The sequence below is a fragment of the Saimiri boliviensis genome, chromosome 10 (genome assembly GCF_048565385.1).
Source record: "Saimiri boliviensis isolate mSaiBol1 chromosome 10, mSaiBol1.pri, whole genome shotgun sequence".
NCBI lineage: Eukaryota > Metazoa > Chordata > Mammalia > Primates > Cebidae > Saimiri > Saimiri boliviensis.
Window position 1 is genome coordinate 27,234,346 of NC_133458.1, and position 19,508 is coordinate 27,253,853.

A 19,508-nucleotide genomic window follows, 5' to 3' on the forward strand; every position below is an offset into this window, starting at 1 on the left:
GAGCCCTCTTCTCAACTAGGCCTCGACCTTAGCCTCATCCTGTCTTTGACCCGCCCAACCCAATTATGGCAAGAATCCTGCTGGATAAGTTTACCGAGAGTACCCCCATCCTTAATAACTGATAAATTCTTCATTCTCCACTTTTTTTTTTTTTTAAGACTGAGTCTCACTCTATCACCCAGACTGGAGTGCACTGGCACAATTTTGGCTCACTGCAACCTCCGCCTCCCGGGTTCAAGTTTTTCTTGTGCCTCAGCCTCCTGAGGAGCTGGGACTCCAGGCATGCGCCACCAAATCCGGCTAATTTTTGTATTTTTAGGAGAGGCGAGGTTTCACCACATTGGCCAGGCTGGTCTCGAACTCCCAACCTCAGGTGATCTGACCACCCTGGCCTCCCAAAGTGCTAGGATTACAGGTGTGAGCCACTGTACCCAGCCTCATTCCCCACTTTCGATGTATAAGTCCTTGTCCTGCCTTTAGCATGAATCCCGTTAGGTCACTTTAGCAGGAGTTGCCCTACGTTTGATGTCTCCCTTTAGTAATTCCCATCCTGTGACATCCTTCTACTGCTCCTTGGCTGTAAATCCCCACTTGTCCTTGTTGTATTTAGAGTGGAGAATACTTTTTCCTTTAACACTTACCATGCACTTTGGACGACAACTGTGGGTAGGCCACCACCCAACTGTCTTCTGGGTCATGCTGCCTCTCCTCCCTGCTCTAGAAATCAAATCTTTTTTTTTTTTTTTTTTTGAGACGGAGTTTTGCTCTTGTTACCCAGGCTGGAGAGCAATGGCGCGATCTCGGCTCACTGCAACCTCCGCCTCCCGGGTTCAGGCAATTCTCCTGCCTCAACCTCCTGAGTAGCTGGGATTACAGGCACGTGCCACCATGCCCAGCTAATGTTTTTTTGTATTTTTAGCAGAGACGGGGTTTCACCATGTTGACCAGGATGGTCTCGATCTCTTGACCTCGTGATCCACCCGCCTCAGCCTCCCAAAGTGCTGGGATTACAGGCTTGAGCCACCGCGCCCGGCTAGAAATCAAATCTTATTCCAGCCTCCTGACCTCCTCTTCCTCACCAGCCCCTAGCTGACTTGTATGGCAACACAGTTCTTGCAGGGTCAAACCTAGAGAGGATAGGGCAATTCTACTCCAACCAACTTCACCTAGTTCAGTCAGTCAGTAAGCAAAACATCTGAGTACATTTCAGGAGTTTCTCAACATAGATATTTTTGAAGAGCTTTCTTATTTGTATTACAGACATAAAATATATACACTCAAGGCATAAAATATCTGTCTTGTGCTGTTTCAAATGAAAAAAACATAGTGGATACAGATCTTCGGTGTTCCAATGGTGCCATAAACACATTTGATGGCTTTTTTTTTTTTTTTTTTTTTTTTGGAACAAAGAATTGTGTAAGATTTTACCTCTTGGGTTCCAAGTATGTTTTTGTTTGTTAGAGAGACTTTGCTGCAAAAGTCTCCTCACCTAGAGCTCTGGCGATTTTTCATGTTTTATTCATCTCTTTCATTTGGCTTCAAGTAAGAGAAGAATGTAATAAAATTCAAATTTTACTGAATTTTATGAATGTCAGGTGTGGAACTTTCCTCTTGACTGTCTCCTTTCACTGAGGCTGCTACTGAAGCCTTGTGTAGGAAATGGTGCACCAACCATTCATTGGTTCTCATGGCTTTGCAATGGAGGCAGGGCCTTTCTCCCATTTGGTAACTTCCCAGGTTCTTGTGCCTCTGAGCCATTTTTCTCCGCTTAATACTGTCTGGTGATGGGTGGCGTTCACTTTCACTCTCCTTCCACGAGGAGGCTCCTGAGTTAGATTCTTCACTGCCACACTCCGTAGTATCACTGTCATGTTGGTCCTGGTTCACCTCATTGAACTGAGACTGGCACCTGGCTCGTCTTTGTTCAAGATAGGCACTGACCAAAGCCACTTCTGAGTTGGTTACAGGAGTAAGTTGGTTCTGCTTTGGTTTCTTCATTGTTTGTGAGGAATCCCAGGCACCATCTTTGCTTTGCCACTGATAGGAAGTCTCTTTGCCTGCTAATAGCCAATGAAACAAAGCAAGTTAGTCACATTGTTGGTTACTATAAATTCATATTACTTAAGAAGCCTGTGCACGTGTGAGCTCACTCTTAGTGGCAGTTGTCAAGCCACTGCTTTTCTCCAGTTGCCTGCAAGTGTTGGCAGCTGACTGCGTTTTCCAGTACCATACTCCAGCTCCTGCAGACAAGAAAGCTTAGCTAGATGCTTGACATACCACTCTTGAAGTTTTGTGGATCCTAGACATAAGATCAAAGGAAAAGATCTCTACCAGGAAAGAACCTTTTTTTTTCCTTTGAAAATGAAAGTCTTAAAGTCAAGCATGTACTTAGGAATGTGATTTGCAGAGCAGGAACTAAGAAGGATCTTTGCTTTATGTAGTGGTGTGCTGAAGTTGGCTCGTACCCACTCAGAAGAGCTGATAAACTTTCAGGAATTTTGCGAGATGGTTGAACATAGGCATTATTAAAAATTAAATTATACCAACTTACAATAAATTCACTTGCTAAAAATGATGGTAATAAGTACTCAACACCCATCACTTCCTAATTATCTTACTAAATTTGATTGTGCTGTGTGCTCTTCTGGTTTTTTAAGTCTGTTGTATTTGGATGTTGGAAATACTGTGTTAAGGGTGCCCTACTGCACATCTCCTCCCAACTCCATGTTCAGTGACATGATGTGGGTGGCTTAAAACTTGCTTTGATGGAAGTATTTATACCTTGAAAACCAGCAAACACTAAACATCGAGGCTTGATGTATGGCTTTGTTGATCGTCTAGGCTTAAGAAAATGATGGAGAACATGTTACTCATGCAGATTACATTTCAGTGTCATCCCTGTAGCCACAACATTGTGACTAACACTCCAGAATGAAGAAATATTCTTCCAGTATTTTAAAACTATTATCCATTCCAGTAAAGAAGTCACTTACATCACTGACAACCAAGTTAAGTTCCAACATACATCTTCTGCTTCACTTTCATCTCACTCCTTAACTTCATGATGGAACTATACTTGTTAATCAGTTGCAGCCAGGGGTTGGCTAAGCATTCAAGGGTCTCACAAAAATCAAGGAGAGTGTTTTGAGAGAATCGGTTTTCTATATGAAATTGACCCTAAGGAGTCTCGTGTATTTTATTATTTATAAATAGTGTAATATATATCTTTTATTTATATATTTAATTTTTTTAGTCAGGGACTCACTCTGTTGCCCAGGCTGGAGTGCAGTGGCACGACCGTGCTCACTGGCAGCCTCAAACTCCTAGGCTGAAGTGATTCTGTTGCCTCAGCCTCCTGAGTAGCTGAGACTGCAGGTGTGAACAACCATGCCAGCTAATTTTCTTTTTTCAAGAGATAGGGTTTTGCCATGTTCTCCAGGCTGTTCTTGAACTCCTGGCCTCAAGCAATTCTCCTGCTTCAGCCTCCAGAGGTACTGAGATGATATGCAACATTTCTATTAGTTAAAAAAAAATTTTTTTTAATATAGAGGCAGGGTTTCGCCATATTGGCCAGGCTGGTCTTGAACTCCTGACCTCGGGTGATCCACCTGCCTCGGCCTTCCAAAGTGCTGGGATTACAGGCATGAGCCACCACGCCAGGCCAGAATTTTTAATAAATATATGTACACACAGGCCAAAATTTTTAATAAACATATGTACACACACGAGTTTGGGACAGCCAGTTGTTAAACATTTACTGGCGCACAACAGCTTATAGATTGTTGAAAAGATGTCATAGACAGTTCATAATCCTGTAATAACACTAACAATGAGAGTGTGGGAAGGCGAGCAATGTGAAAGGAGAGTGCTAAGGAGTGAAAAGAGAACTTGAGCTCTTACCTCCCAGTAATTCATAGCTTCTAGCCAAGCAGCTAAGCTGTCCCTCCGCACTGCGGAGTCCAAAAGCAAGAACTCGCTTAATCCCAATGGGCCTTTAGTGTGCAGTCTTACTCTTGGCTCTTGGCTGTTCATCTCTGTTGTTTGCTTTTCACACTCAGCACAAATTTCTTTCTTTCTTTCTTTCTTTCTTTCTTTTTTAGATACTAGGTCTCACTATGTTGCTCAGGCTAGGGTCTTGAACTGCTTAGCTGAAGCAATCCTCCTGCCTCAGTCTCCTGAGTCGCTAGGGCCTACAGCTGTGCAACACCACACATATTTTCCCCCCACAGTCCAATACCAAATATGCACTGGTTCTCACCTTTCCTTACTGAAGCACTTGTCTCACTGTCCTCATCCTTTTTATCCTCAGACATCTGTTTCAGAAATATAGGTTAGTAAGAGTGATCGCAGTTGTTTTTCACTAATATTTGTTAAAAATACACTATTGCCAAGGCCCATTGACAATGACTAATTTCATTTTATTATTATTATCTTTTTTTAAAAGTCAACAGAGGTTGCCTAGGCTGGAGTGCAGTGGCACTATCTCAGCTCACTGCAACCTCCATCTCCCGGGTTCAAGCGATTCTCCTGCCTCAGCCTCCCAAGTAGTTGGGATTACAGGCATGCCACCACCATGCCCAGCTAATTTTTGTATTTTTAGTAGAGACGGGGTTTCACCATGTTGGCCAGGCTGATCTCAAACTCCTGACCTCAAGTGATCCACCCCCCTCAGCTTCCCAAAGTACTGGGATTATAGGCATGAGCCACCATACCTGTACTGACAATGTCTAATTTTAAACATTCAGTTTAAACAAGTACTTACTGAGTTAAATAATAAGCTAATGAAGTATGTATTGAGTTCTTGTTATAGTGATCTTACTTTCACTTCCCTTTAAGACTATGCTTTGATAGCAGAATCTACCAAAATGTTTTGAACCAAGCAAAATGGAACAGACTTGAGAGAGAATAAACTGATAAGGAGCTGTAGCTTATAAAGTTTTCATGTACCTATTTATATTACAGAGAAATACTGTTTAAAAAAATTTGATAGTACTCAGATTCGTTTTTAAAGGACATTTGATCAGGGTACATCATTGATAGTTATTTAAGATAGAAGACATCTACATACACTGAGATCTTTACCTGAATTCATGAACTTATCTTCTTTTTTTTTTTTGAGATGGAGTTTCGCTCTTGTTACCCAGGCTGGAGTGCAATGGCGCGATCTCGGCTCACCGCAACCTCCGCCTCCTGGGCTCAGGCAATTCTCCTGCCTCAGCCTCCTAAGTAGCTGGGATTACAGGCATGCACCACCACGCCCAGCTAGTTTTTTTTTTTTTTTTTTTGTACTTTTTTTTAGTAGAGACGGGGTTTCACCATGTTGACCAGGATGGTCTCGATCTTTCGACCTCGTGATCCACCCGCCTCGGCCTCCCAAAGTGCTGGGATTACAGGCTTGAGCCACCGCGCCCGGCCTTTTTTTTTTTTTTTTTTTTTTTTTTTTGAGATGGAGTTTCGCTCTTGTTACCCAGGCTGGAGTGCAATGGCGTGATCTCGGCTCACCGCAACCTCCGCCTCCTGGGTTCAGGCAATTCTCCTTCCTCAGCCTCCTGAGTAGCTGGGATTACAGGCAGGCACCACCACGCCCAGCTAATTTTTTGTATTTTTAGTAGAGACGGGGTTTCACCATGTTGACCAGGATGGTCTCGATCCCTTGACCTCGTGATCCACCCGCCTCAGCCTCCCAAAGTGCTGGGATTACAGGCGCGAGCCACCGTGCCCAGCCGAACTTCCTATCTTCTTAATCCCCCTGAAAGTTTCCTCCAAAATGGAACCATAATATATTATTTGTGAATATGGCAACCAGAAGAAATGTATTTCTTCGAATAGTTCTAATTTCAAATGCTCTGCCTCAATACTCCATAAATATATTTGTCCCACTTTTCAGATTAGCGTCCCACTTTCTGATGCTGAAAGTACTTTTGCCAAAAGACAGAGATATAAACCAACTCTTTCAGAAAATAACAAAAACTAGCAATTTTCATTAACACCTTTGACATATAATTCTCTCTCCAGTAATCTATCAGCAAGAAATAACCCTCAAAAGAAAGAAAGCTTTGTGCACAGAAACAGTCATCACAGCATAATTAGGATAATATAACATTCAAAAGTAGACAATGGTTTAAGTAAATTATGGTCCAATTATATAATAAATAGTTATAAAATTATTATAATAAAACTATGTCATAACATGAGGAAATAAGTGTGCTACCATACTGGGTTAAATATCAAGATGCAAATTTGTAGATACAGTATGAGCACAAGTTAGCTAAAAATATGGGGAAAAAAAGATTTTAAGAAGCATATAAAAGTGATAGCAATGGTTGGCTTTAAGTGGTGAAATGGACTTTTTCTCTTCTAATTTTTTCGAACTGTCTATAATTAGGAACAAAATGAGGCCAGGCACCGTGGCTCACACCTGTAATCCCAGCACTCTGGGAGGCCGAGGCGGGTGGATCACCTGAGGTTGGGAGTTCGAGACCAACCTGACTAACATGGAGAAACCCCCGTCTCTATTTAAAAAAAAAAAAAGAAAGAAAGAAAGAAAAAGGAACAAAATGAATGTACATGGAAGTCAAATTTCTTTGGGTTGAAAAGTGCCGTACTTGGGTATTTGTAACTGCAATTTAAGAGCCTCAGCTTATTTGTTTCTTAGTATCTGATCTCTGCAATGGTAGGCAAGCATCTTTAATGAGGTACCTTTTTGCTTTCTGGGTTACAGCAATCATTCCAAAAATCTTGAAAGTGGAGTTTTCTTTTAAGATACCGCTTTCTAAAAAATACTTTTGGAAGGGGCTAAATATTTTTAATTTAATATGTATCATTTAGATTAGGTATACAAAAGAAAAAAATATAAATTTAACATGTGTAAAGGAAACCAAAAGATTGGAAGTTTATAAACCTAAAAGTTAACAGTAGTTGGTTATTTCTGCATAATCTAGAGTGATTTTTATTTTGTTTTGTCTCTGTCCTATAATTTCCACATTTTCTATATAATGTGTACTTTTGTAACAGATGAGAGAAGGTGCTTAAAAACACTTATTAGGCTTATGTCATTTCCACAGAAAGCTCTCACATTTGATGTCAAATCAAAAAATAACCACAAAATCAAAAGCAAGATTTTGCATTAAGCTAAGTGGAATCATATGAACTGTGGTTCCGAAAAGCATTTTATTAACTGTCTTTGTGTGTGACCCAGTGAGTGAAAACAGCAGAACTGCCTGCCCTGAGGGGCAGAGTAGAAAATGTGGGCCCTGGCTCTTTCTGCCACTAAGCGGCTCTGTGATTTTTCCAAGCCACTTAACACCTCTTAAGTTTGGTTTCCACATAAGCAAAATAAGGAGTTTGGACTACTGTTGTCCAGAAAATTACCTTCACTAGCAATCTGAATAAACACGAAAGAAACATATAAACTAAATATAGTATTTATAGTCTGAAAGCAAAAGGGTAAATGCTGCTTTAAAAAGTGGCTAATTCAGAGGAAATCGGCGTGCTGCATGTTGGAGGATAATTACCACCACATTTCCATCGCGCTTTTACCATTACTTCAAGGTTTGTAAATAAAGCCTCAGAGTTTAGCAGAGAAAATGAAGAAGTTCAAAGTGAAGGAAAAATTCCATCCTCCTTTACTAGCTCTCATATGGTTCTCAGATTTCAAATCTGGGACCCTTCAGATGAAGCAGTCCAGCCGATTGTAGCTGCCACAAGGGTATAACGTGAAAGACGAAACCTCTAAAATAATTAAGGTTTTTAATCAGGAGTAAGTAGATTTAACTGGACGTTTCAAACTATGCTTTGAAGCAAACAAATAATATGACAGGAAATCTGGGTCTATTCTCCTTCTGTTGCTAACCACTTTTGTGACATTGACAAGTCACTTAATTTCCTTGGGCCTTATCAGTAAAAAATGAGTGGGGAAGGATAATGATAACTCACTTGCGTACAAACAGGAGGCTGGACCACATGCTCTCTTGAGGTCCTGGAAGCTCAAGGCTCTATGACTCCAAAGAGCTGATGCAAGCAAGGGAGCAGAAAAATAGCTTAGGCCTCTTAATTCTTGATGAAATTGCCACTGATCAATTTCAATTTTTTTTGTTAATTTTTTAAAGTAGCTTTTCTTGCCAGGCCAGACAAATTCAATATACTTAGCTAGGGAGTCTAAGACACATACAAGCTATCACTATTCTAAATCTCCTTTTGGCAAAGTATTTACCTTAAGAAGCATTTAGACCAGGCGTCCCCAGACTTTTTACACAGGGGGCCAGTTCACTGTCCCTCAGACTGTTGGAGGGCCACCACATACTGTGCTCCTCTCACTGACCACCAGTGAAAGAGGTGCCCCTTCCTGAAGTGCAGCGGGGAGCCGGATAAATGGCCTCAGGGGGCCGCATGCGATGGGCGGGCCGTAGTTTGGGGATGCCTGGTTTAGACTTTAGATGAAACCTCTTCTGCATCAGGAGGTGGTGGTTACCAAAGAGACTTTGATTATTAGAATGGAATCCAGCTGGCATGGATGTAACAAACCTTCCCTTCCCCATCCAGAGCTCATAGAGCACTAAGCCTTACTGACCACTGCCAGTCCAGGGCTCTGGCTATAATGCTAAATGATGGTGGTTTTCTTAATCATCAGCCTGGTATTAAAAGCCAGCAAGGATATCATGTCAGCGAATTATAAGAGCTTGGTTACAGCTGGGTGTGTAACCCACCGTAATCCCAGCTCACGCCTATAATCCCAGCACTTTGGGAGACCAAGGTGGGTGGATTACTTGAGGTCAGGAGTTCCAGACCAGCCTGGCCAACATGGTGAGATCCCATCTGTACTAAAAATACAAAAATTAGCAGGGTATGATGACTTGTGCCTGTGGTCCCAGCTACTTGGGAGGCTCAGGCAGGAGAATCGCTTGAATCCGGGAGGTGGAGGTTGTAGTGAGCTAAGATTGCACCACTGCACTCCAGCCTGGGTGATACAGCAAGACTCCATCTCAAGAAAAAAAGAAAGAGCTTGGTTACTCATAATATGTTGGAGGCATCACAGTCCTGATGAAGTGGGATAGCTCATTCTTAAAACAATGGCATTTTAGTAGTGACTTTAGTTTTGTTTACTTCTGCATCTTATTCTATGCAGAAAGTGTATTGCCTCATTCTAAAAATCCCCAAATCCTACAGCATGTATCCTGTCAATATGACAACTTTTGTGTCTTTGATTAGAATCACATGGCTAGAAAAGGGATTTGGAAGTCATTAACCAACAGGGAGGTTTATGCCAGCATTACATAGCATATGGACAAACTGTAAACAATCTGAATGTTTCAACCTTGTAGAATTTTTTGGTACAATCAAAAGACAGAAAATTATGCAGTCATTAAAAGTGCTGCTGAGTGAATATAGAGAAGCATTTCCGCCATTTTATTAAGCTTAAAAAGCAGGATATGAAAATATATACAATCTAATGCCAAACATGTAAGATCAAAGAGAAATGGAGAGAGAGATGTTGGGATAGAGGGAGAGAGAGAAAAAAAAAACAAACTGGAAGAACATATTCCAAAATGTTAACAGTGGCTATCTCTGGGAAAGAAGATAACTGTAGTTTTATGTTTTCCTCTTCAATCTTTTCTATATTTCTGGATTCTCTAGAATAAGATTGTATTATTTTTTAAAACTAAACAACTCTTAAAAAGTAGTTTCATCGAAGTACAGTAAATGTATTTTATGGAACATTTCCTAGTGTACAGTAAACATATTATTTAAAATGAAAAAAAGATATCCTACCCAGACAGAAGCCCTAGAGAAGAACATCAGGACAAATATGATGACAAAATACCAGAGCAGGAAGCTCCCTATGGTCCCACAAGAGTCATCCTTCCGGCATTCATAATCCCGACTTGGAATGGCAAAACTTAAAGGTATGGGGGGAGGATCTACCTCCCAAAATAAGGAAAAAAGGTCTCCCATGGTGGCTTCTTGCTCAGAAAATAAACCATGTTCAAAGGGATAAAGATGACTGGGAACTACTTTACTCCCTCCATGATGTATGATAATTTCCTTGGCAACCTATTATGACATACTTCAGCAACTGTTCTAGGAACTGACAAATGCTTCTTGGATTTCTAAGTTTGTGGAAGGCTTATTTAAATTACTTCTGTGAATGTTTATGGTATTTTCCCCCATACCTCAACATGGTGCATTCTACCTTAAATTTTTTTCCCCTAAAACTTGTATATATTTTCCTATCTTTACATCTAAGTGTTTAAGGTATCCACTCTAATTCAGTCTCTTTTATATGTAGCATGCCATTGCAAATTATTATAGACAGTTCTAATGTATTAGTGATTGAACTGTGTTCCCTGAAATTCATATGTTGAAGCTCTAACCTCCAGGGTGACTGTATTTGGAGACAGGACTTCTAAGGAGGTAATTAAAGTTAAATGAGATCGTATGGATAGGGCCCTAATCCAATACAACAGTTATCCTTATAAGACAGCAAGGATTCATGAGCACAGAAATCAAGGCCACAATACAAGGTGGTCATTTGCAAGGAGATCGGCCTCAGGAGAAACCAAACATGCTGAAAATTTGTTATTAGACTTCCAGCCTCCAAAATTATGAAAAAATCAATTTCTGTTGTTTAAACCACTCTGTCTGTGATATTTCATTATGGCAGCCCTAATACATAACTCCCACTGTCAATTGGTCAGTAGTGTTCTTTTTTAAACCTTGAATAAATGTACAATAGCTTATGGATTACATTAAGAGGGAAAAACACAGATGTGCCTTATGAACTACATCAAATGCATACAATTTCTTCTTAGGAAAGAGTCAGCCGGGCGCGGTGGCTCAAGCCTGTAATCCCAGCACTTTGGGAGGCCGAGGCGGGTGGATCACGAGGTCAAGAGATTGAGACCATCCCGGTCAACATAGTGAAACCCTGTCTCAACTAAAAATACAAAAAATTAGCTGGGCATGGTGGCACGTGCCTGTAATCCCAGCTACTCAGGAGGCTGAGGCAGGAGAATTGCCTGAACCCAGGAGGCGGAGGTTGCGGTGAGCCAAGATCGAGCCATTGCACTCCAGCCTGGGTAACAAGAGCAAAACTCCGTCTCAAAAAAAAAAAAAAAAAAAAAAAAAAAAAAGGAAAGAGTCACATATAAAGTAGGTGGGAACCTAGTATTCTATTTTTTTTTTTTTTTTTTTTTTTTGACAGGGTTTCACTCTGTCTCCCAGACCGGAATGCAGTGGCACCGTCTTGGCCCACCACAAGCCCCGCCTCCCAGGCTCAAGCAATTCTCCTGCCTCAGTCTCCCGAGTAGCTGGGATTACAGGCGCACACCACAACCGCGGGCTTTTTTATTTTTAGAAAAGAGACAGGGTTTCACCATATCGCCAGGCTGGTCTTGAACTCCTGACCTCAAATAATCTACCCGCCTCGGCCTCCCAACCGGTATTCTAATTTTGACTGCACCTTGAGCCCTTTCACTTTTAACAATTTTAAAGTTCGTTCTTCTCTAAATGTAAAACTAGAGCAAAACAACATTGCTGCTAACGCAATCCAAAAATGATAAAACTTACTTTTAAAAAGTTAGCTCTTTAAGAGCATAGCATTTTCATTACTATACAATACCACGTGGTATTAATCTTAGGATCATTTTAGGAAAAACTTCGGCCATTGGACATACATGATGTAATAATCCACTAGCTTATTGTGACATGGCTTAATGTTTTTATTAGGAGGCACACTTCCGAACAATCCTCAGGCTCTGGGCTTCTGGTTGTTGGCTCTCTAACGCGTCATGTCCCCCAGGAAGTTCGTGGGAGCTGGGGCTGGGCTGGACGTGCCTCCTTGGGGCGCACCGCACCCGCCTCACCTGCCTTCGAAGTGCACTCGTGGGTCTCCACCAGAGTTGAGCTCCTGTGGGCAGTAACCAGGGAGCTCTGATTTTCTACATCCCCGCGCCTGGCTCAGCGGCACATTTGTAGGTATTTGTGCTAAAGAAAACCAAGCTCAATCTTTTCCTCAGGATGAGAAGTTCTTAAAAAAAAAAAAGCAGTAAAGTGTGTTATTTTTTATAACCTCAAAACCACTAGCAACTTCAATAAAACAAATTTTGGGTGTGCTTGTTACTACTGCACCCTATTACACAGTTATTTATTTAGAATTTAGGCCAGGCGCAGTGGCTCAAGCTTGTAATCCCAGCACTTTGGGAGGCCGAGGCGGGCGGGTCCCCTGAGATCAGGCGAGACCAGCCTGGTCAACACGGCAAAACCCCGTCTCTACTGAAAAAAAAAAAAAAAAAAAAAAAAGAAAAGAAAAGAAAAGGATTTACATGGGGTCAGAAGTCTTGATACAGACATTTTAACACAGGGGAAAGAAATGCTTTGTCACCGCTTTGTCATTGATGGTGTCTGGCCACCCTATCACGCACTCTATCCTACGGTGAGCCACCCTGCCTAATCAATTTACACATGTCAGTCCATAAATGGCCTAGGGAAGCTAAACTTATATTAATAGATACAAAATTCAGCTTGTTATAATCATTACTTTTTACTGCAGGTTCAGAACCTGGTCTGAATTTTGCTGCTCAGTTTTCTCCCGCAGTTCAGTGGGAGCCACGAAACCCAGACCTGTTTCCCTGGTAACGTTCGAGCGACCCGGCCTGCGACGCCCTCCCTTTCTCGCGAGAAGAGACTGCCCAAGTTCTTCCGGTAACTTTAGAGCCGCCAGCCAGTCGCCTCCCTCTTGCGCTTGGCTTCGCGCATGCGCACTAGAGAGTGGCTCGAGCCCCCGTTTTCCGGCCGGAGGACACGGTGCGTTTTCGGGGTCATGTTTGTGCTTCCTGTCTTGGAGTCCATGCGGGGTGTGGGAGTTCCGCGCCTGCTGATCTGTCCGGGGTTCAGCCAAGGGAGGATGTGATTAGGCGTCCAGGGGAAGGGAAGAAAGAAGTAATAGGGTTGCTGAAGTTCGTGAGGAGGGAGCTGGGGAGGGAAGCTCTGGAATGGGCAGTTGGGACGCGGGGGCTGAGTGGCGCGAAGGCCATTGCTCTGTGCTCTGTGGGATACGACTCGTCGCTGGAACAAGTTTTGCACTGTCTGTAAGAGTTGAACCTAGCTGAACAAAGGAATTATAAATCCCAACGTGGACCAAAACGGAATGCACGTTTTTCCCTCTCCCTCCTATTCCCCTCACCACCGCATCACTAAAACTTAAATCCTTATCCTTTATCCACACACACAAGGGAGATCCCTGGAGTACAGCCGTCCACGTGCAAAGTTGTTTAGATAGTAATTGCATCTGTATGAGGATGTAGGAGAGTCTTTATGACTTAAAACAGATAGGGAATATATTCTCCCAAAACTTGATTTTGAGTTTCTGAAATTAGACTTCTCTACTCCTTGTAACATCCTCCAAAGACAAACTACAAAGTATATGCAGACATAATCACCAACCCTTAAATTACAAAATAAGACTTGTTTTACGTATTGGAAGTATTAATTTTTTTTTTTTTTTTTTTTTTTTGAGACGAGTCTCGCTCTGTCGCCCAGGCTGGAGTTCAGTGTCACTGCAACCTCCGCCTCCCGGGTTCAGGCGATTCTCTTGCCTCAGCCTCCCTTGTAGTTGGGTCTACAGGCAAGTGCCACTACGCCCAGCTAACTTTTTAAAAATATATTTTTAGTAGAGACAGGGTTTCACTGTGATAGCCAGGATGGTCTTGATCTGACCTCGTAATCCATCCTCCTCGGCCTCCCAAAGTGCTGGGATTACAGGCGTGAGCCACCCGTCCCGGCCTTAAATTGTTTTTAAATAACCAGCCGCTTCTCTGTTGATTACACTGTAATGCCAATGAAGGCATGATTTCTGGTTCCCTTTCCATATACTTATACTAAAATGGAAGAAGTTTTGGTAAGACATTTTAAAGATGAGAGAAAGTATATGCAATTTCATTTACCTTTATACGAGATGCAAAATTTGGTTTTAAATTTTGGTTAATTCCTGTGCTTTTTGTTTTTTCATAGATGCAGGGGGAGACACACCCTAGTGCTTCCCTTATTGACAGAACCATCAAGATGAGGAAAGAAACAGAGGCTAAGAAAGTGGTTTTGGCCTGGGGACTCCTAAATGTATCTATGGCTGGTATGATATATACTGAAATGTAAGTGAATGAGCCCAAATTGAAAATGTAAGAAACCAATGCTGGTTCCACAGGTTTCTGTGTTTGTTTCGATTTTTGGTGTCTATAAGTTCATTGGAAACCGTTTCTGATATTTTTTAGGACTGGAAAATTGATTAGTTCATATTACAATGTGACATACTGGCCCCTCTGGTATATTGGTAAGTAATTAATTTTCACTGTAACTTAAATTTACTACCAGTGAAAAACTGCCTTCAGGTTTAATTCAGCTTAGTATGCACTTCCTTATTCAACAATTATGTGACTGCCTGCTGGGTTGTAAAAACTGGGAATACAGCAGAAAGGGAGCAAGGTAAAACCCTGTTACTATGAAAGGAACATTTTATTAGAGAGACAATCAGTAAACATGTTATCAGGTAATTATGAGTTACGTGAGGAAAAATAACTTTAGAGGTCAGTGAGATTTGGTTTTGTTACTCTCCTGAAATGCCTTCTCTACATCTGTACCTTTTCTTTTTTTTTTTTTTTTTTTTTTTTTTAGACAGAATCTTGCTCTGTCACCCAGGCTAGAGTGTAGTGGCACCATCTCTCTGCCTCCCGGGTTCAATCATTCTCCTGCCTCAGCCTCCCAAGTAGTTGGGACTATGGGTGCAAGACACCATGCCCGGCTAATTTTTGTGTTCTTAGTAGAAATAGGATTTCACTATGTTGGCCAGGCTGGTCTCGAACTCCTGACCACAGGTGATCCGCCTCCTTGGCCTCCCAAAGTGCTGGGATTACAGGCGTGAGCCACTGGGTCCAACCACCCCACACATAGTAGACATTGATTAAATTACAGCTTTTATGAGCATAAGGTAAGAATAAGAACGTAATTTTAGTTTGCTAAGTATAGCAGGTTTTTGTGTTCTGCAACAGATGCCCTCCTCACCCGCCTTTTATAAAAAAATAAATTGTTCTCTTCCAGAGCTTGCCCTTGCATCTCTCTTCAGCCTTAATGCCTTATTTGATTTTTGGAGATATTTTAAATATACTGTGGCACCAACAAGTCTGGTTGTTAGTCCTGGACAGCAAACACTTTTAGGGTTGAAAACAGCTGGTGAGTGTTTTATATCTCTTGCAAAGGTGGGGAAAAGGTTGCCAGTAAATCTTTCTCAATTTAAATTCCCCGTTTCATAGACTCAGAGCTGGAATGGACATCAGTTATCCTGAACAATGCAATCGTCTTATGACCAATGACCATCATTTCCTACTCGTATACATTCAGCTGTTTCATGGAATTTTGTTCCATTGTTCGGATATAATTAAAATTAAATGACTCTTGCTGAGTTGAAACCAGTTTCTAATTTTGAACTCTGGAAATAGTAAACACCTAATTTGTGTCCTGTGGTCCTTTGGTAATAATACTTTCTGTGATTTAACCAAGTCACTCTGTTAACTTTTTTCCCTGAAAAAAAAAAAAAAAACTGACTTAGTTGCTTAAATATATTTTCATAGAAATTTTATTTGTGCATACATACACATATGTTGTTTTTTTTTTCCTTCTAGTCGTACAGACTACTCCTCCACATGATCTGGCAGCAACGCAAATCCCTCCCTCTCCACCTTCCCCTTCAATTCAGGGTCAGAGTGTGTTGAGTTATAGCCCATCTCGTTCACCCAGTACCAGCCCCAAGTTCACCACCAGCTGTATGACTGGTTACAGCCCTCAGCTGCAAAGTCTGTCCTCAAGTGGCAGTGGTTCTTATAGCCCTGGAGTGACCTACTCGCCCGTCAGTGGTTACAATAAGGTAATACCTCTCTTGTCTTGTCCAGTCACATGATTTTAGAATTGGGAGGTACACTAAAATTCATCTAATGAGCCAAACTTATTTTATCTGAGCAAACTGAGACTTGACTTGCCCAGATCACCCATTTAAGAACCAAGAATAGAACCCAACATTTTAAACACATCCTCAAATGAAAGAGGAAAAATTAGCATTTGCAGAGATAATGCACTTAGGTTCACCATCTGGGGTCTTTAAAACAAGTTGAAACTGTGATGATTTTTTACTTTAGTTACTTTTACTCCTGTTTTCCCTTTGTTATGTGAAGGCTTTGTACGCCCTTTTAGAGTTATAGTGTGTTTTATCATGTTGGAGTGTCTTCTAAGCTAAAAGTTGGGATTGTCATATAGTTTCTTTTATTCCTCCTCCTGCCCCCCGCAATGAGCACAAGTGATTCTCGAGTATGGACACTTTCCATGGAATAGTAGGAACCGTCATTCCCACTCCCATGTAATGTGAAACTTTGTTCTAATTTGCAGGATTAATAGAAACAGGATTGACAAATTGAAATTTTTACTCCTTCCTGAAGCGTAAAACTATTAATATGAGAGGGGCATAAAAGGAGAGTGATCATTTCAGATGCTGTCACTATTGTGTTGGGCTAATATCTCTATAGCTGCTAGTTAAAAGAGGAGACTCTGGAGGTGAAACCAACACACTGCCCTTATCCATTTACATGTTTCTTTGTAATGAAATTCCATACTACCGGTTATCCAATATTAAAATTAATTTTTGGCAGGTAATAAAATTTTGAAAATTTTGTACAACTTAGATTTTTGTGAGAAAGTATGTGGTAAAAATTCATAACTCATAGGTAAATGCAACTTTTAAAAATAATTTTCACAGGTTGATGCTATCTGATCCTTATAGAAAATTGGAAAAGTGAAATAGAAGGAAAATTACTTACTGTCCTGCCACACAAAAATAATCTGTGTAATGACTCTTTAATACTCAGCTAATGGATATACCATAATTTACTCTTGAATATTTAAGTCATTTTCATTTTCTATAAACTTTTTAATGTGTACTAAATAGCTCTGACATAAAATTCTTGATCAATTTGGGATGGGAGTGTCTATCCAAAATAACTGTGCCAATTTACATTGTCACAGAAATGTATGAGTATTTGTTTTACCACACTCTTGATCATCAAGTTAATTTCTTTTAAAAATAAATAACTGCTAATAAGAAACATGACTATAGTGTATTTTAACTTTTAACATGCATTTCTTTCAAAGCCACATAGCTAAGTCAAGAGTTCTTCTTTACTTGTCTTTTGGGTCTGTATCCTCGGAATTTTTTTCTTGGGTTGCTATTTAATTATAGGATTGAAAAAAAATGTGTATATATATATATATATATATATATATATATATATATACACACATATACACACACACACACACACACACACACACACACACACATAGAAATTTTGAATGTTTAATAATCTTATCTGTTTATCTCCTATGGTTTGCTCTATTTTTAAATTTAGAAGTTTTTTCACTTTCAGAATTGATGCCCCCCCCGCATAGTATAGATAATTTTCTCATTTTTGTGTTGTGCTAAAATTGATAATTAGTTGTCCCAATATCATATATTATTTTTGTCTTGATGACTTGGATCCTCCTTTTATTACATGTGATTTTAGATATTAGAGTCTTCTCTGGTTGATTCTGTTCTCTTGATATGTTTTTAGTGCTGTGTAGAGCAGTTTCATTGTGGACTGACAGTGTTAGAAGAGTTGACAAAAACTGTCAAACACTATTGCATTTTTACTTCAAAAAACAGAGAAATCATAGCTTATATTCTGTCTGTACAAAAGTGACACCGCCAAAATATCAAGTATAATTTTTATTTTTAAAGAAATAATATTTTTCTTACTTTAACTCTCCCTTTCTACCTGCTCTTTTCCAGTCATTTCTTCTGCCTTGTACATCTTTCTGTTTACAAATTAGAGGGAAAAAATAATGAATTATGATTTTTTACCTTAATCTTTCTTTTCTTAAAAAGTCTTAAAAGATGCGTCAAGAAAATATCAAAAGAAAGTAGAGGTGACAAAGACACATCAGGAAAACACAAAAATAAGGTGGTAGTGTTATCAAAGTATAACTTTAAAGGAGGAAGAATTATATGAGACAAAAGGTCATTTTAGGTTGATGGAAAAAATCATACGAAGAAATAATAGTTTACAATCGCAATCCCTGTGTATTGAATAATACAGCATCATAAAATGTAAAGCAGAAACCTTTAGTATCATGAAATCAGTAAATATAACTGTATTGGAAGACTTTACCATTATCAGTGTCCAATAAAGTAGGCAACAAATAAGGACACAAAATATTTGAGCAATAACATTTAATAAGATAGCCTCCATAAGAATACTATGGAATATTGTACCTTTCTATTTGAGATGTTCGTGGAATTGTACACATTGTATTTTCTGACCAAAACAAAAATAAAACTAGAAATTAAAAATAAAGGTTTGAAAGACACCATTAAAATTTCGAAATTAGATTAAAATTAGAAATTAGGTTAAATTAAAATTACTATTAGGAAAACAGGAATGCTTCAATATCAGAATTTATCAATATAGTAAAAGTTATCTGCAGTGGTAAATTCTTAACCTTAAATGTTTTTATTTTTGTTTTGGGGGGGTTATTTTGAGAGAGTCTCACTCTGTAGCCTAGGCTGGAAAGCAGTGGTGCGACCTCAGCTCACTGCAGCCTCTGCCTCCTGCGTTCAAGCGATTCTGCTGCCTTAGCCTCCTGAGTAGCTAGGATTACAGGTACCTGCCAGCATGCCCAGCTAATTTTTTTGTTTTTAGTAGCGATGGGATTTTACCATGTTGGCCAGGCTGGTCTCCCAACTCCTGACCTCAAGTTATCCGCCCACCTCAGCCTCCCAGAGTGCTGGGATTACAGGCGTAAGCCACCACACCTTGCCCATTTTTGCTTTAAAAAATAAAAATAGAGGTACTAAGAATTCAGGTCAGAATTAGAAGAGTGCAACAAGAAAGATACAGAAAAAATGATAGATATATGATACAACATAGATGAGTCCTGAAAACACTGTGCTAATGAAGGAAGTCAGTCACAAAAGACCACAAATTATATTATTCTATTTATAATGTCCAGAATGGGCAAATTTATAAAGACAGGAAGATTAGTGGTTATCTAGGCTTGGGATGGGAAGGAAGCAGAAAAAGGGACTGATAGCTAATCAGTTCTTTTTTAGTGGAAGGAAGGACAAGAACGTTCTGAAATTAGATTGTGATGGCTGTGTAACCCTGTGAACATGCTAAAACACATTTGAGTTGTGCACTTTAAATGAATGAATTGTATGGTATGTGAATCATTTCTCAAGCTATTTTAAAAATAATGATAAAAGCAAATGTTAGGGAACTGTTATCTAAGAGCTTTTCTCTGTGTGCATGGAAATACCATAAAATAGACAAATCTGTCATATCAACAGGGCAAATAAGATGTAGACTTAAGGAGAAATTGAAATGGAGGATTTAGGAAAGGAAACAGAGAAGTTTAAACCGTAATGGATATTTTTA

The 19,508-nt window shown here is 40.0% G+C and overlaps 2 protein-coding genes across 5 annotated transcripts in view; one reads left to right on the forward strand and one right to left on the reverse strand.

The window, feature by feature from the left end:
• Positions 1-1,572: 1,572 nt before the first annotated feature.
• SSMEM1 (serine rich single-pass membrane protein 1) lies at positions 1,573-9,951 on the reverse strand. The gene is made up of 3 exons (XM_003921293.4): positions 9,769-9,951; positions 4,259-4,313; positions 1,573-2,060 (listed from the first exon to the last, which is right to left on the reverse strand). Exons 1-3 carry the CDS (start codon positions 9,949-9,951, stop codon positions 1,573-1,575), a joined length of 726 nt encoding a protein of 241 aa, XP_003921342.1.
• Positions 9,952-12,725: 2,774 nt separating this feature from the next.
• Positions 12,726-19,508, forward strand: part of TMEM209 (transmembrane protein 209) — a 42,660-nt gene continuing 35,877 nt past the window's right edge. For 2 of the 4 annotated variants that reach the window (XM_010343110.2, XM_074379062.1), the window contains exons 1-5: positions 12,810-13,085; positions 14,008-14,144; positions 14,265-14,323; positions 15,088-15,219; positions 15,669-15,910. In XM_010343110.2, the coding sequence (XP_010341412.1) occupies positions 12,990-13,085; positions 14,008-14,144; positions 14,265-14,323; positions 15,088-15,219; positions 15,669-15,910 (666 nt within the window). In that variant the 5' untranslated portion in view covers positions 12,810-12,989. The other 2 variants (XM_003921001.3, XM_074379063.1) reach the window with 2 other exon arrangements.

Excerpts from the sequence above, each read along its gene's own strand:
- SSMEM1 (XM_003921293.4), bottom strand. The coding sequence starts at position 9,951 with ATGGGAGACCTTTTTTCCTTATTTTGGGAGGTAGATCCTCCCCCCATA. Across the intron at positions 4,314-9,768 it reads TCTCTAGGGCTTCTGTCTGG|ATGTCTGAGGATAAAAAGGA; the intron begins GTAGGATATCTT and ends TTTCTGAAACAG. Across the intron at positions 2,061-4,258 it reads AAGTGCTTCAGTAAGGAAAG|CAGGCAAAGAGACTTCCTAT; the intron begins GTGAGAACCAGT and ends ATTGGCTATTAG.